Source organism: Belonocnema kinseyi, chromosome 2, assembly GCF_010883055.1.
Source record: "Belonocnema kinseyi isolate 2016_QV_RU_SX_M_011 chromosome 2, B_treatae_v1, whole genome shotgun sequence".
Lineage (NCBI taxonomy): Eukaryota > Metazoa > Arthropoda > Insecta > Hymenoptera > Cynipidae > Belonocnema > Belonocnema kinseyi.
The window spans coordinates 19,223,723-19,240,424 of NC_046658.1; the positions used below are offsets into that span (position 1 = coordinate 19,223,723).

At 31.6% G+C, this 16,702-nt stretch overlaps 2 protein-coding genes and 1 long non-coding RNA gene across 5 annotated transcripts in view; 2 read left to right on the forward strand and 1 right to left on the reverse strand.

Annotated features, from left to right (window-relative positions):
• The window catches only part of LOC117166900 (cullin-associated NEDD8-dissociated protein 1), a 218,244-nt gene extending 214,206 nt beyond the window's left edge, over positions 1-4,038 (reverse strand). For both annotated transcript variants that reach the window (XM_033351339.1, XM_033351340.1), the window contains exons 1-2: positions 3,781-4,038; positions 3,282-3,451 (exon numbers count right to left, since the gene is read on the reverse strand). In XM_033351339.1, coding sequence (XP_033207230.1) covers positions 3,282-3,451; positions 3,781-3,822 — 212 coding nt within the window. In that variant the 5' untranslated portion in view covers positions 3,823-4,038. The remainder of the gene's footprint in view (positions 1-3,281; positions 3,452-3,780) is intronic.
• Positions 4,039-8,148: 4,110 nt separating this feature from the next.
• Positions 8,149-11,924, forward strand: LOC117168341. The gene is made up of 6 exons (XR_004466481.1): positions 8,149-8,818; positions 8,955-9,047; positions 9,138-9,439; positions 10,288-11,073; positions 11,146-11,338; positions 11,425-11,924. It is a non-coding gene; the product is annotated as an uncharacterized LOC117168341 (long non-coding RNA).
• Positions 11,925-15,049: 3,125 nt separating this feature from the next.
• The window catches only part of LOC117168031, a 4,985-nt gene continuing 3,332 nt past the window's right edge, over positions 15,050-16,702 (forward strand). Inside the window, exon 1 of one of the 2 annotated variants that reach the window (XM_033353357.1) lies at positions 15,050-15,137. The gene's annotated coding sequence lies outside the window, so the exon portion shown is untranslated. Of the gene's footprint in view, positions 15,138-15,694; positions 15,808-16,702 lie in introns of those variants that run through there. The other variant, XM_033353358.1, reaches the window with a different exon arrangement.

Sequence of the window (16,702 nt, forward strand, 5' to 3'; positions counted from 1 at the left end):
GCATAATGCCCAGCACGAGATAGGCAAAGTATATAATCTTTATTTTGAATATAATGATCGATACTGTAATGGCATTTTGATTTAATGGCAAGGAATTACTGCGTAGCTACTGTCCTCAGTGACATCACTTTTTCTTGTTGAATTTCATGAACGGTTAAAAGATTCGGTTTACATGTAGCACACTACGATATGAAAAAGGGTAATTTTATCACAAAAATATTGGGTAATATAATCAATTTTTAATTTACAATTTTCATAAAATTTTGAATTTTTTAAAATTAAAATCTAATACAATTGTTAAGAGATTCGTCACAAGAACTTCTCAAAGATGATTTTAACTATTTTTTATTTAACAACAAAATTCTTTTTTTTTGTTCTATTTTTTTAAATCGGTCAACATTAACTAGTGCCCTCGAGCTTTCAAGATTATGACGGGGTTTTAAATAAAAAAAAAAGATCGTATTTCGGAAAAATGAAAAAAAAAAGCTTAACTATTTATAAATTAAAGCTGGACCGCCTCTTAATGAATTTTTAAGCAATAATTCACACCCAATAACTTTTAATGTTGACGCCTCCAACCCCCTTGTATTGTGCCCGAAAATGCTCCAAAAAATGCAATATATCAGTTTTATGTAAATAATGTTGAATAATTTCAAGAATAATATCCTGAAAAAAATATTTTTATCATTCGTTAATTGTGTCATCAAACCGACAAAAACTAAAGAAAAATTGTTTAAACAAAAAATATTGTTCAAATAATTAATTTCCAAATATGTTAAGTTTGAAATATTATTATTGAAGTTCATCAACTGTATGATTTATTCCGAAAAACAATGACTTTACATGTGAGAAAAAATAGTTTGAACAAACAGTAATTGTTTAAAAAATAATTAGTGAAAAAAATGGGAAATTTGAGACTTTTTGTAACTTATCGAAATAAAGGATTTTTTTAACGTTGTTTTTTTTTTAATTAAAATAAAGCACACAAAAATGCGTTGACAACAATTGTTTGTTTTGGAAGCGTATGGTATGCAATTTAATCTTTGAAAATAATTTCCGATAAATGTCTACCGCAACAAGTCATACGACCGTCGAAACTTTCGATTTCTTGAAGACGCTGTTCGATAGACGAATCAAATCGACAAAGGGTAATGTCGATTGGCCACCTTGCTCTTGCGACTTGACGCCCTGGGAATTTTTTTTATGAGGCTGCGTTTAGTCTCTCGTATACGCCGACAAGCCGCAAACAACTGATGAGCTAGAGGCGAACATTAAACGCTTTATACGTGAAACTTCTGCAGTCGTTCTCGAAAAAGTGACCAAAAATTGGGTCGATCGAATGAGATTTGTTAACGCAGTCGCGGTAAACATTTGTGGGAAATTATTTTCAAAGATTAAATTACATACCACACGCTATAGAAGAGTTTCACTGTATTTGATATAAAATGTGTATTGCCCAAACTGCCCTACGTATCATGCTATTTTCAGAATGCGAAGAAATTGAATTTTACTATTTTTAATAAAATAACAAAGTTCCTCAAAAGGCTATCCCAAGACCTTACAGGTGAAGAGTTTTTTCGTTCTCTGAAAAATGTTCCGAATAAGGGTTAGCCCCTTATGGTTCTCGACAATTCAATTAATGCTATATTAAGACTAATACAGAATAGATACGATTTAACAAACTTTTAAACAATGACTCAACAATTTATGAAATGAATAATTTCATGTCAAATCTCCAAATTTAACACGTATTTATAAGAAAGAAGAAGTTTTTAAAAATTGTATTCAAAATCGTCAATATTAGGTGAACAATTATGTTTCTATGCTTGAATTAATTATCAGCTTACACTAACTAAAAAGTTGAAAATAAGTTTAAAAATTCAGAAAATCCTGACTTTACAGAGGTTTAAAATCACATTGTAACTATACATAAAAAAGAATTTAAAGAAAATCAAAAGTATATTTTTTTCATTAAAAATTGAGTTTTAACATTTGTTTTTGAAAAATACAAAAAATTGATTAAAATATTTAATTCAACATTTTTTTAACTGTTCAAATAATGGAGAATATTTATTATACAATTTACCTGATCTCCTGTAGCAATATAATGCCGAGGCAATCTGTATAATAGAGTATTACATACTTTGCCTCGCCTCTCTTGGGCATTATATACCATATAACACCTAGAGATTATATATATTGCCGGATTATATACTTTTCTTGTAACATATACACTCAGAACTTACTTTTACATTCAGAAATTTGTTCCAAAAAGTCATATACATTCACGTGTGAAAATGTACCAAATATGCTAACCTTCCTAAAATTTCTACCTATCCTGTCATGACTATGACATCCTCCTAATATACTTGCTTCGTTCCACAATAGGGCTTCTATCACTATTAATCCGATCTAGAGGACTAAATTGCTACGATTTTTGAGTTCCATAATTCAGATTAAGCCAAATTTGGAAAAATTCAATTATACATAAACAAAAACAAATATTTATAGCAATGAAATTAATTAATTGGTAGGCGAAATAATCTACTCTCTGTCGATGAAAACGCAATGAAAAAGCACTGGTCAATGCTGTATCTTCAGAAATTCCTGTAACGCTAGTTTTCTATACCTGAGTTCCCCTTCAAGTGTCCATTTGAATTTTCAAAAGACAATGTTCACCCAATAACTCTAGTCTGTGAGGTCTTTGGAAAGGTCTGTTAGTAGTGTACACTATAGTGTTAATGAAAATCGGTGTGCCTATGCCTATGCGACTCGGTTACCAAGCAGACCAACTGAAAGGGATTAAAAATCAAAATTTGTAAAATTTTAAAATTATCTACGAGATTAGAAATTCAGAATCTACGGGTTTCGATTATTTCAGATATCCAACTTTTTCTTTTGAATGTTTACAATTGGAATGAGATACGCCAAAACAGACATTTTTTAATTCAACTTCAAAGTAGTATATTATTATATAAGTTATAATTATAAATATGTATGATGAGAACATTCATAAATCAAACAAGTGTTAATAATTTGAAGAAAATCCTAAGAAGAGTCAGTTTGGGTTCGGCCAGGTACTTTAAATAACTCTGCCCGCCCGGTACGTGACGCATACAATAGGACCATTAAATGACCCTCCCATCACTTCTCAGTGCCGTTTAGGTGCTGAAAATTAGCACAAACAGCCACTGGCGGCCCAATGCTTTTGCATCGGCAGGGCTTCTATTATTATTATTAAAAATAAAAACTCTGTCTAAATAAAGCAACAAATGTCTTACCATTTCACAGCAAGGTTTTGTACTTCCCCATTTTTGTCCTCGAGTAACTTTAGTAGCATTTTAACCACTTTTCTTTCAGAATCATCATCCAGTTTAATACTATCTTTTTGTAATTCTGTCATCAAGTCATTAGTCGCCATAAATCTGAAGTCTTTATCGCTGGATGTCATCTGCAGTACAAACAAATGTTTACATCCAAGAATCCTATAATTAAACTTTTTTATATCTTAAAGTTTATAAATATCTAGAAGTCTGAAACTTGAAAATTCCAATTCCTAAATGAAGGCAACTTTTTCGCAAAATTAAATTAACTTAATTTACAATAAAGAACACCTCTTTCACGAAAAATCCGAAAATTAATCGATATAATGTTGAGGTTATGTGCGATACAAAGGCCTGAATCATCGTCGTGTTTGCTTTTAACAGCTTCTTTGTATCGCATACATGGGAATATTTGATCAAAAATGGAACTACATGAGATATCAGACAGGATTTTAACCTTTTCCAGCAGATTTGATATTTGATATGATACGGTAGCCATGATCGCAAAATGTTTTTCCAAGCCGGTCGAAATGGTAGAAACGTCGCTGAGATCGCACTCTTCTAGTAGTGGATACGTTATAATTCAAAAAGAAAAAATTGAAAACTTTTGAAAGTTCGCTTTGTACAGAAACTTCACTTGTTGTCCCGGCGCTTATCACAGCAATAGCTTGCATTCAATTCCCTCAACTGTCGACAGCATTGCAGAGCACGTACAGCAAGCACCGTTGACTCAATGCTAAGTTCGTGGCGCCGTAAAGTAAGCGAAGCGCCACGTACAACAAGTAACACAACTAAAATTTCGTGCGCATGTGTCACTGTGTGTTGCGTACGTGGGATTTTTTTAGTATGTCGTTAAAATCATAAAGAATAGATATAAGGAGACCAATCTGTAATACATGGATTTCACCCAAGACAGTCACTTTTCTGTTACCAGAAGTACGCACATACACATGTGTAAAATCACACTTATGTATAGTTCAAAACTTTCCGAATGTGGCGTGCCAACCGCACTTTAAAAAATATATATCGCCGCCTCCATTGTTTTGTTTTCGCAGGTAGCTCGAACAAATAAATAATTAATAATCAGACAGGATTGTGTGAAATTTTTGTGGAATACAAAATTATTCGCCATGGAAGAGGTAGGTAGTATGTTTATGAAAATATCTAATTACTTTTACCAACACTATGTGTGCGACAGGTATTCGACACGTTCGTAACAAAAACAATAAACATACAACTTATACTACTCTGAAAATCTTGTACACTATGCTTGAAATCACACTTGTTGAAAACTTTTGCTTTTATACAGAGATTTTTAATTTTGACATCCTTACATTTATTTACAAACTATTAATTGTTCAATCAATAATTATTTACATTTGACTCGCCTTCACGTCGGCAGCCATATTTTTTTTAAGTGCGGTTGGCACGCCACGCTCGGGAAGTTTTGAACTATACGCAAGTGTGATTTTGAACATGCGCGTGTGCGTACTTCTAGCAACAGAAAAATGTTCATTTTCAGTTCTACTAGTTTGGTCTCCTTGTGCCTATTCTCCGTGATTAAAATTGATGCTAAGTCAAATTTAAAAGGATTTTGAAAGAATTAATGCCAAATGTAGCACAAGCGAAATCAGCCCCCTGCCTCGACCGTGTATTTGTATAGAAGTAGTTTTCTTTCGACCCGGAAGGGAAATGTCGGTCAAACTAAGCCAACAGATAGCACCACAAAAAGTAGGTCTGTCTTTTTCATTGAATTGCATTAAGAAAAAGCAAAAATAATTAAAAACTTGATGCAGTTTGCAAATAAACAAAAAATAATATATTAAAAAATAAGATTAACTATTACTAATTATTTCAAAAAAGAAAAAGTCATAAAGATATGTAGTTTAATATGAATAAAATTTAATTTTGAGATACATTTTGAAAGCAGTTCGAACTTCAAATTTCTATTATTTATTTTGCTGATATTATTGATTTTATTATTTTTTTCTAGTTATACAAAATTATTTATTGTTGAAATTATTAATGTAGCTAATGAAAAATAAATAATATTTAAGATCTCAATGACAAAAATATTGAAAACATATACATGATCAGAAGAATTAATTAAAAATATAATACTTATATTCAATATAAATATAATAATAATTAGAATATGTAAGATTGCAACTTAAGTTGCAAAGTAAAAAATCTTTGTACCTTTAAAATCTTAATATTTTCAAGTTTTGAAGGAAACATTGTTAAAAAGTAGTGGTAATTATAATTAAAATGTGTGAGGGAATCATTTGGTAACAAGTCAATGACACGAATGATAAATAAGAAAATTGATTTAACATTATTTAATATAATGTATATATTTTGGTTTGGTTCAATTTAAATAAATATATACATTATATTAAATAATGTTAAATCAATTTTCTTATTTATCATCTTGGAAACCTTTTTCTCGCTGCATTCAGCCCCTATTAATTTGATTTAAAAATTTAAATTTAAAGGAGCTTTCGAATTAAATAGTTAATTATATTATTGCAAACCTTATTTCTAAAATAAACAGACTATAAGCTATTAAAATCTATAAACAAACGTACTGTACTCATGACGCACAGTTGGAGGAAATGCACTATTTTATTAATAATTTTTCCAATCAAAGTATGAACAAAGTCTTATTATCGGTGAAAAATTTTTGTTGCTAAAAGTGCTTCCCATTATGTAGGAATGACATTTGATAACTAAAATAATTTAAAAGTTTATAATAACCACTGTGATAAACAATTTTTGTGTCAAAATATTAGAATTTGAGATTTTTCAAATTATAATTTCCTTCAATGGCCAGAACGATTTCAGGTATTCCTTAAAATAATAAATATTTTATAAAATATAACAATTTAAATTTTTGTTAAAAAATTAGAACAAACAAATTTAAAATCTTTGCCCTTTCACATAGGCAATTTTTTTGCACTGGAAGTGTTTTAAGCTATTGGGCAAATGACTGCTAGTCACAAAAATATTAGAAGAGTTAGCAATAACCACTGTTATTAGCAATTCTTGTGCCAACATATTTAAACTTCAGGTTTTATCAAATTTAAATTTTCTTTGATGGCCAAGTCGGTGGGTTATTGTCAAAAAATTTTGTATTGAGTGAATCTTAGCATGCAGTGTTATGATTCATTTCTAATCTATTACGATTGAAAATCCGATTTTTTCCAAATGAAACTGCCAACATTGGGACATTTTTTATGTAAATTGTTTAGAAACATGTAAGTTGTTATATTCCACTAAATATGATCAAAGATACATTGTTTAGGAATATCCGTAGCCATTGTAGCGATTAAAGAAAATAAGAATTTTGATAAAACCTTACATTTGAATATTTTGTCACGAGAATTATTTATAACAATGGTTATTGTTAACTTCTCAAATATTTTTGTGACTAGCAGTTATTCGCCTAACAGCTTAAAATATTTCCAGTGTAAAAAAAATTCTATGCGAAAGGATCAACATTTTTAATTTCTTTTTCTAATGTATTTACAAAAATTTAAATTGGTATATTTGATCAAATATCATTAAATATTTATTGTTTTAGGGAATAACTGAATTCTACCTGGCGCTTGAAGGAAATGATAATTTGAAAAATTTCAAATTATAATATTTTGCCACAAGAATTGTTTATAACAATAGTTATTATAAACTTTTAAACTATTTTTGTTATTACATGTCATTCCAACATTAATGTAAAGCACTTTAAGCACCAAAAAATTTTACCGATGATAAGACTGTTTGTTAATTTTATTATCAAATTTGTTTGCAACAAATAAATGGAATGATAAAGAAATTATTTGTATTTTATGATTCCCTAAGCATTAATTTAAGACAATATAAAGTTTTCCTGATAAGTTATCAAAGCGTAAAAAATTTTTATGTACACAATTTCAGTTTTACCATGCTTTAAGAAGAAAAATTATTAATAAACAAATAGAGAAGACAAAAGTTCGGAGCGTCAAGCTGAACGAAAAAAGTGAATTTCCTCCTACTGTGCGTCATGAGTACGGTACGTTTGTTCATTGAGTTTAATAGTTTGTAGTCTATTCATTTTAGAAATGAGGTTTGAAATAATATAATTAACTGTTTAATTCAAAATTTCCTTTGTATTAAATTTTGTTAATAAAATTATTAGGGGTTGAATGCAGCGAGAAAAAAGCTTTCAATATTAAGCAACAAATAAATGATTGCACTGTATAAATGTATATATGATATTTGGTTCAATTTAAATAAATATACACTTTATATTAAAGAATATTAAATCCACTTTCTCATTCATTACTCTTTCCATTGACTTTTTACCAAATTATTCCCTTAATGTACATTATACGTCATATTTTTTTTATACTTCTGATCATGTATATGTTTTAAGTATTTTTGTCATTGAGGTCTTTAATATTATTAATTTTTTCATTAGCTAAATTAATAATTTTAACAAATAATAAAATCAATCATGTGAGCAAAATAAATCACAAAAATATAAAGTTCGAACTGCTTTCAAAATGTATCTCAAAATTAAATTTTATTCATATTAAACTACATATTTTCATAACTTTTTCTTTTTCGAAATAATTAGTAATAGTTAGACTTATTTTTTCATCTATTTTTTTTTTGTTTATTTGCAAACAGCATCAAGTTTTTAATTATTTTTGCTTTTTCTTAATGCAATTCAATGAAAAAGACAGACCTACTTTTTGTGGCGCCATCTGTTGGATGAGTTTAACCGACAATTGCTCTTCGGATCGTAAGAAAACAGAAAAGTGGGGGCGATGCATGGGGCTGGGCGACATACAGTGTAATAAATTGAAGTGACTGTCCCCATTTGGGAAGCCATATTGCATGATTTGGCAATAATAAAACAATTGTGGAAGGTCTACATTCAAGCTGTTACCGCAAAGCAGAAAAAAGACTTTACGAAGTACAGAATCACAACCAACAGACTCTCCTCATGTATTTTTCAAAGCAAGAGACACACCCATGAGGATGATGCCTTGCCAGAATTATATTTATATTTTTGTTAGGCTCAAGCCAATGTCTCTGGCTCTGACCGTGCTGTACCTGAATAGGGATCCCAGGGTCGATTCCGATTCCTCGGAAGAATCGATTCCTTGCGCTAGGTTAACGTTCCATTGTGAAAATTGTGTCCGGCCAAATATGCACTTTAATAAAATTCTAAAAGTTGAGTGTGATGTCTCCGCCAAGCGAAGTGTGGCTGCACTTTAAAAAAGTCGGAATGAGAGAAAAAGTGCATTGTTCCCACTGTCTCGTGGATCTCACTTTTTGCAATAGCACTTCATCTATGACAAAGCACCTACAGAAAGTTCATCAGGTTAATTAATTTCAACAAAACAAAAGAGAAACACCTATAAAAGGGTAGTACGAGAAATTGAATATTCGCGATTATATGTCCGGCAAAGCCTAACCTCAAAATTCAATGCCCTCATCATACTGAATAAGTACATATTTCTAAATATTTTTAATTCTGGAATGTTATATCAGTTATATCTTTTATTCGATATAATTAAGTCATTGATTTGTTTTCATGAAGGATTAAATTTGAAAAATGAAATAGACATTTTTTTTATCACTCAGGTACCAACTTCGTCAAGCGAAGTGAAGAAGATGAAAACTCGCAATAGTACCTGCAATCTGAGTGCGTCTTTTGAAAAATATCTTCCTTTTCTCGTAAGTGAGAAATAATTTAAAAAAAAAAATATTTTTTGTGGATAAAAAATTTATTTGTTTTCTATATTTCTTGGTATTTTTCTTTTTCAGGTGGAGGTCAGCGTTATGCTGATGCAACTGACGCTCTGTTATATATGATAGTAGCAGATAATTAGCCCCTATCCATGACTGAGAGAAAGGGATTTAAAGAATTTGTCAGAACTTTGCAGCCGCTTTATAACCCCCCAAGCGCTGAAACTGTCACGGCGATGATGGAAAATAAGTATGAAGTTCAAAGGTAAAAATGAAGAGTATCCTCTCTACAAAAACCAATATTATACTCACAACCGATTTGTGGAAGGAATCGATGACCACACGGGCTTACTTAGGCATAACTGCTCACTATTTAGATGGTATTTATAAATAAACTTTAAAAAAACTAATTAAATATTAAACTATAAACCTTAAATTATCCCGAAGTAAAAAAATTCCTAGTTTTTTCAGGTTTATTTCTAAAGCTCAAACAAATGTTTAAAATCATTTTGAAGGTGGAAATTTGTTCAATAATTTTCCACATTAATTTCTGGAGTAGAAATTTATTTACACATTAACTTCTAATGTGAAAATTGAATTTAACCCTAGAAATAAATTTTTTAATTGATGTCCAAGTTTGAAATGCGTTGCGAAATTAATTTCCAAGGTGGAAATAAATTTCCAGATTTAGTCCTAAAGTTGAAAGAAGTTCACAATAATTTTTAAGTTGGAAATTTATTTACGCATTAATGACTAATGTAAAAATTGATTTCGATCTTAGAAATAAAATTTTAAAATTATTTCTAAGATTGAAACAAGTTTCCAAATTAATTTCTAAGGTGGAAATAAATTTCCACATTTATTCCTAAAGCTGCAAAAAAATTTCACAATAATTTTTAAGGTGGAGATTTAGTTACACATTAATAACTAATGTAAAAATTAATTTCGATCTTAGAAATAAATTTTTTAATTTATTTCTAAGATTGAAACAAGTTTCTAAATTAATTTCTAACGTGGAAATAAATATCCAGATTTATTCATAAAGCTGAAAAGAAGTACACAATAATTTTTAAGGTCGAAATTCGTTTACACATTAATTACTAATGTTAAAATAAGTTTCCACATTATTTATCAAATTCCTAGTCATTTCCCGGTCCACCAGCCGCTCCTTTATTGTGTTAAATATTTTTGTTTATTGTATTATACAATTCATTTTCAATTTTTCAAGCATGGAGATGAAATCTGTTCAAATTGGAGCTAGGCCTGTACCCGAAAGAAAGACAATTGAAAATCTAGCTAGCATCCTCAGGGTTCTCTGCTTAGATTGGGGGCTGGATATCGCAAATGTGAAGGCTATTGATACGGATAATGGGCCAAACGTTGTTGGAGCGCGTAATCAAGTGTTAAGTGCTCAGAAACAAATCTCTTCCTTAGCTCACAATTTAAATCTAGCAGTTACGGATGCGTTAGGTTGATATAAAACCAACAACCAGATGGATCAAGAAGAAGTTCCGTTGCCCTTGCCTGTCTTTGAAGATAGCGAAGATGAAAAGGACCAAATAATTCTAGATGTAGACGTTGAAGATAGAGGGCGAGACGATGACTTACCTTCTTTCAAGACAGTCGTCTCGAAATTAAAGATGATTGTAAAATTCTTTAGAAAAAGTGAACGGGCTTCTGAAAGATTAAAATTGCTACAGATGACTGAGTGGAGGAAAGCTGAGGCAGAGTGCTTGACACTAATCCAAGAGGTTCGCACCAGATGGAACTCAGTTTATCAGATGCTCGACCCATTCCTCCTATTGTGCGAACTCGTAAAGCGAGTTCTTGCGAAAATAACACGAGAGAAAAATAGCAAGGAAAAGCCACCACCAATGATTACGGGAGAAGAGGAGGAACTTGCAAGGGAGGTTCGGGATCTTCTAAAACCAGCATGGCAAGTCACAAAGGAGATCTGCGGGGAGAAGTCGTAACATTAAGCAAGGCCATCCCTATCTGTTCACTTCTGAGCAAGGTAATATTTTAAATATATTAACATTTACCATTATTTTAGCTTGAATTATAATTTATTGTTTCTATTTTTTAGACTTTAAGAGAGTGCAACGCAGTCCACCCAGTTTCTTTCAATATTAAGCACTCATTACTCGCCGAAATTGAAAAGCGATTGGGCTTCATGGAGAAACTATCGATGCCTGCTAAGGCCACCATCCTCGACCCCTGATTCAAGAAACTACACTTCACAGATGCTGGAAAGTTTGCGAGAGCACTGTCATCTATTGGTAACAATTAATTAAACATTCAAATCATTTCTACTAAATAAAGAGTCTTTAAATATTATTTTTGCTGATTCGGTTTTTTATTTCAGATAGGGAGTTAAAGGCGAAAATTGCGGAGACGGGGGATGAGGAACGCGCTAGGGACATGCCACAGGATCAGCCTGGAGATAGCCAGGTGAACGACATCTGGGTTAATCACGATGCCTTGCGTTCGCAACAGTTACCCGAGGCGGACACTGATACTGCTGGAAGCTTATCTGTAGAGCTCCGACAGTACTTAAATCGGTCAACCGCTCCTCGCTATGTGAATCCATTCGAAGAATGGAATAACATCAAGCATGCGTATCCAAATTTGTATAAGGTAGCATTAGAGTATTTGCCCATTCTGGCAACTTTAGTGCCTTCCGAGAGGCTGTTTTCTAAAGCTGGTCAAATTATTAACAAGCTCATAAACAGGCTCTTGAGAAAGCACTTAAACCAGCTAATATTTTTAGCGTCGCTGGACTTTGAAATGTGGATATAAATTTCCATTTAATAATTGAATTTAATAAGGTTGCACATTAATTTTGAGTTTGATTGATTTTCTGTCGAAATAAAAACTAATATTTAGACTGGATTACTGTTTATTAATTTTTTAATCAAATTAATAATATTATAAAATAACAATTAATTTTAAACAATATTAGATAATTAATTAGTTAATTTAATTATATTTTCAAATAATCGCGGGTTTTATAAAGGGGCGGGAATCGTTGGAATCGATTCTTAAGGTCGATTCTTCGATTCCCGGAATCGACATGTTTTTTTGAAATCGAAGAATCGAGAATCGATTCTCACCGTCGATTCCGGAACCTCATATCTGACGGCTACACTGCGTAGAGTCCCATGTTAAAGAATATGAACTTAGCAAAGTAACGAAGTAACGCCATCTAGTGGAGATAGAACAAACTACAGCTCTATTCCGGCAACCCCTCCCCCAGCTCCGCCGCCCAACCGTGCAAATTATAATATATTCTTTAATTTAGATTAACAGGACGAATAAAAAAATATATAAACAGAGACATTAGGCCCAACACTTGAGTACTACTCCAAGCAGAACGGTCTCCTTTTCAATTTAAAAATAAAAATAATGTAAATTTGTTTAAAACAGAAAATGTAAATAATTTGGAGACGTGCTTAATATAATCACTCACTCGTTATTTACATGTCCGCTATATTCCTATATTCCTGATCTTCCCCTTCCACCACACAAGCATCAACACAGGCGCCACCTAGGGGAGATAGAAATCATTAAATTCGTTCACATTTTAGCCTTAAGGGTATGTGAAACAGCTAAATACCTATATTACTGACCTCATTTTATCAGTTCACTGAATGTTCTTTTGAACCTAAGAACTTTTTTTGTAAATAAAATATCGAGCTGAAACTTTGGAAAATGTATTAGAGTAGAATAAAGTACGTTTAGGTACTGAATTTTGGTAGGAACTTCACTGAAAATTATTTTATCTTTTTTCTGAACCTCGAAATTTTGTGAACGTTCGAAATTTTTTTACACATAAAATGTCGGTCTGAAACTTTAAGAAATGCAAGAGCCGAAAGAAAACTACGTTTAAGTACAAATCTTAATAATAAAAGATGTAAAAAAAATTTCAACTATCAATTCCATCGGCATCAGCCGGTAACGTTGTACACGAAAATACGAACCCTCTAGAGCCTCGTCTAGTGGCCGCCAGGGTTCGTATTTGGGTGTACAACGTTACCGGCTGATGCCGATGGAATTGATAGTTGAAAATTTTTTTTTTAATCTTTTATTATTAAGCTTTGTACTTAAACGTAGTTTTCTTTCGGCTCTTGCATTTCTCAAAGTTTGAGACCAATATTTTACGCATAAAAAAGTTCGAACGTTCAAAAAATTTCAAGGTTCAGAAAAAAGATCAAAATAATTTTCAGTGAAGTTCCTACCAAAATGCAGTACCTAAACGTATTTTATTGTACTCTAATACATTTTCCACGGTTTCAGCTCCATATTTTATTTACAAAAAAAGTTCTTAGGATCAAAAAAACATTCAGTGAACTGAAAAAGTGAGGTCGGTAATATAGGTATTTAGCTGTGTCACATGCCCTTAAGACTGTACCTAGTGTGCTGACGGCTCAGCTCAGCCAGACTGTGGTCACTCAATGCTTTAGAAGTGCAGACCTATAATCGACGGTGGTGCCACCAAACGTGCCCGCAGGTTTTTAAGATAAGATAATAGATTATTGAGGTCATATCCAGATGATTTGTAGATAATGTAATTAAAAAACCTAATAAATTTAAAAAAACAAATAAAAATACATAAATAATTACCGGAATAATTATTTATATATTTCTGCTTGTTTTTCTATTGCTTTTTTCATGAAAGCGTTTTCTAAGGCAAAACGAAAGATGATGGAAGTATGTTTGAAAGCAGTTTTCATTAAAATTTTGTAATCATTTTCGACATAAATTTTCTTATCGGCAGGTTCCTTTCTCAAAATATGACTTTGTTTTTATGGTAATAATACAGAAGGTACCGCTCCCTCTTTAAGTTTTCAGTTGTGTACTGAAACGATAATCACCAGGTCGAAACAAACCGTTCTTAATGGGTTAGGTTTCACATGTGCTGACGTTCGGAAAACAACGGAGGAGTAAGAGAGATAGATAAACTTAGGCAACTGAGCGACGTGTAGCGGGGAAAAGTACTACAGAGCCTTCTAACGATCCCGCAAAATAGGATCAAAGTATGTTTCTTCACGGTTGCGTTTATTAGTGACCACAGCCCGTGCTCAGCTGATCCTTCGCGATAGTATATCCTTCACCACCCATTCCTCCCACTTTGCTGATATTCGACATCAGAGCCATCTACAACAAGCAAGACAACTACTTTCCTAGCTCGCCATCTCGTCTATTGGAGTCGACGGTGCTTGACGTACAGTGAACAGAAAACAATTTGTCTTGAACAACTGAACTATATACTTCCATGATCTAAGAATACACGGTCTAGCCACACGCAACTCAAAAAAAGTTAACCAATAAGAAGCAACTCCACCACAACCAGCCATATTGGAAAAGTGAGCGACCGAAATGAAGTATATTTAAAATGTAATAAATGCTATAAGCGAAGAAATCAAATAAAAGTTGTTAAAAGATAAAGGAATTGTACAATTTCTAAGTCAATGAAATTAGTTTTAAAATAATACAGTTTGTGTCATAGATAATGTAAAATATTTAAAAATATATAACTTCCATTCCTTGTATTGTAGAAGAAATACGAAGAAATATTCTTAACATAACCTGTCAATTATAATATATTATACTCAAATGATATACATGTTTCTATGAATAAAAAAACGATCCTTGTTTACAAAAATGTACATAAATAAATGAACATATAACGAGAACGCGAGTAAGCGTGTGATACGAGATTCTTAAGTGATAATTTCATTATTAATTTTTCAAATATTTATAACGATACTTATTTCAAATTCTGCAAAAATCATCTTTTCACATAAAAATAAATAAAACGCGGAAAATTAGTGGTAGAGGCAAATAGATTTTGATGAAGTTGTTTTGCACAGGAGCGTAGAATTTTCCATGCTTGCCATGGGCGCCATGATCCAACCCACTGAAGACCTAGCCAATGAACGTTCAGTTGTGTTTTACGCTTGTTGCGCTCTTATGTTAAGTGAAAAGAATGGTTAAAAAAGTGTTTTGAGTGTATACATAGAGACTTGTATATGTGGACTGGATACTGTGTTATTAATGTAGTGGGAAAATAAGAAAGTAAGCACATAATATATAATGACATAAAGCATTGTTCAATATTCCACCTAGAAGGTTTATTTTCAATATTAAAAAAACGGATCGCAATGTTTTGGGGATTTTTTAATCCTGTCCAGAAAACGTTTCGGAGGAAACTTAGTGGACTGACACAATCTATTAATATAATAAAAATACCAGTAATAGAGTGTCTTTCCACAGTAATATGTGAAACGTGTTACATGCATATTTAAAAACATTCGGTGGTTTTTGTATCTGTCAAAAATAGCTTTTGGCTATTATTTCTTTCTAAAGTCCAGTATAAATTCAAGCGTTGTTCTGGGTATACTAATTTCATTTAAATATACATTTCGGTACTTTAGATCCTTATTTATTAATACATGGAAAGAAACTATGTTTAGTACATTCCTAAAAGTTTGTCAATGCAATTTGCACCTCCAATATTAATAAATTACATCGTACTTAGAGGCTGAATTAAGTCGAAAGACCAAAATTACTTAGACCGAAATCTCAGATGTTTTATAATATCCCTGCAACATGTTTCAGATAAAGTGCAGCGAACTGATCTTAGACCAAGATGAAACGCGATACTTTTCGATAGCAAAATTGACCAGAGTTTCTAAAATTGTCGAATCCGCGTGGATCTCCGTATTTAAAGCTTTATTACGCCAAGGTAATTTATGTATATTTGGACGTGAAGATTTCTCTAGAAATTTCTTGCCACTCACTGAAAATTTTATGACGGTTACTAAACTATTCTGAAATAGGGTCTGTATTACTACCTGCATTACTTTCGAGATTTCTCAGCTCAGATATAGTAACACTTAAAATTTAAATTTCAAAAATGCAATTTCGCTCCATTCGTTATTTTCATTTTGAAACAATATGGATTAAAATAATAATATTGAACTAAATTTCTTAGATCGTGCAATGCTAATGTTGTGAAAAATTCCGCTATACTAAGTCCATCATTATTAAATTAATAATACCAAATATACAGTAATCTAGCATTGCATTAATAAGAAGCAGCACGATAATAAAATACTTAATTTACTAGCTGAAAATTAAAGTGCTACATCTTTGGTTTGAAATGTAATTTCTTGTCATAGAAAATTAATTTTGAATGTGGCTTGAAAATTCTGGAAGACTAGAACTACATTATTTTTTATTAAAAATATCTCGTTTACTGTTAAAAACTGGACTAATTTCTTAAACATGCATTTTTTGGTTAAAAGATTCGTTCATTTCATTGAAAATTCATTTACCTCTCTTAAAAATTAATCTTTTAGGACAAAAATGTACTATTTCGTTGGAAAAAGAATTTTCTTGAGGTTAAACATTCGCTTTTTGAAGCGAAAATGTTATAATTTTAGTTTTCCTGTAAATTTAAGTCAAATATTTGCTGGAAGTATCTTATCTTGTTGGTACAAAATGTCTCAAAAGTTAGTGTTCAAATGTGGTCTAATAAACATGTACAGTCTGTCAAGTTAAAGCGTGGGTGGCTTTACTCGCAGTCGGTAAGGTGTATCGACATGATTTTGGTGTCAAAATATTAAGAAGAGCTCCCT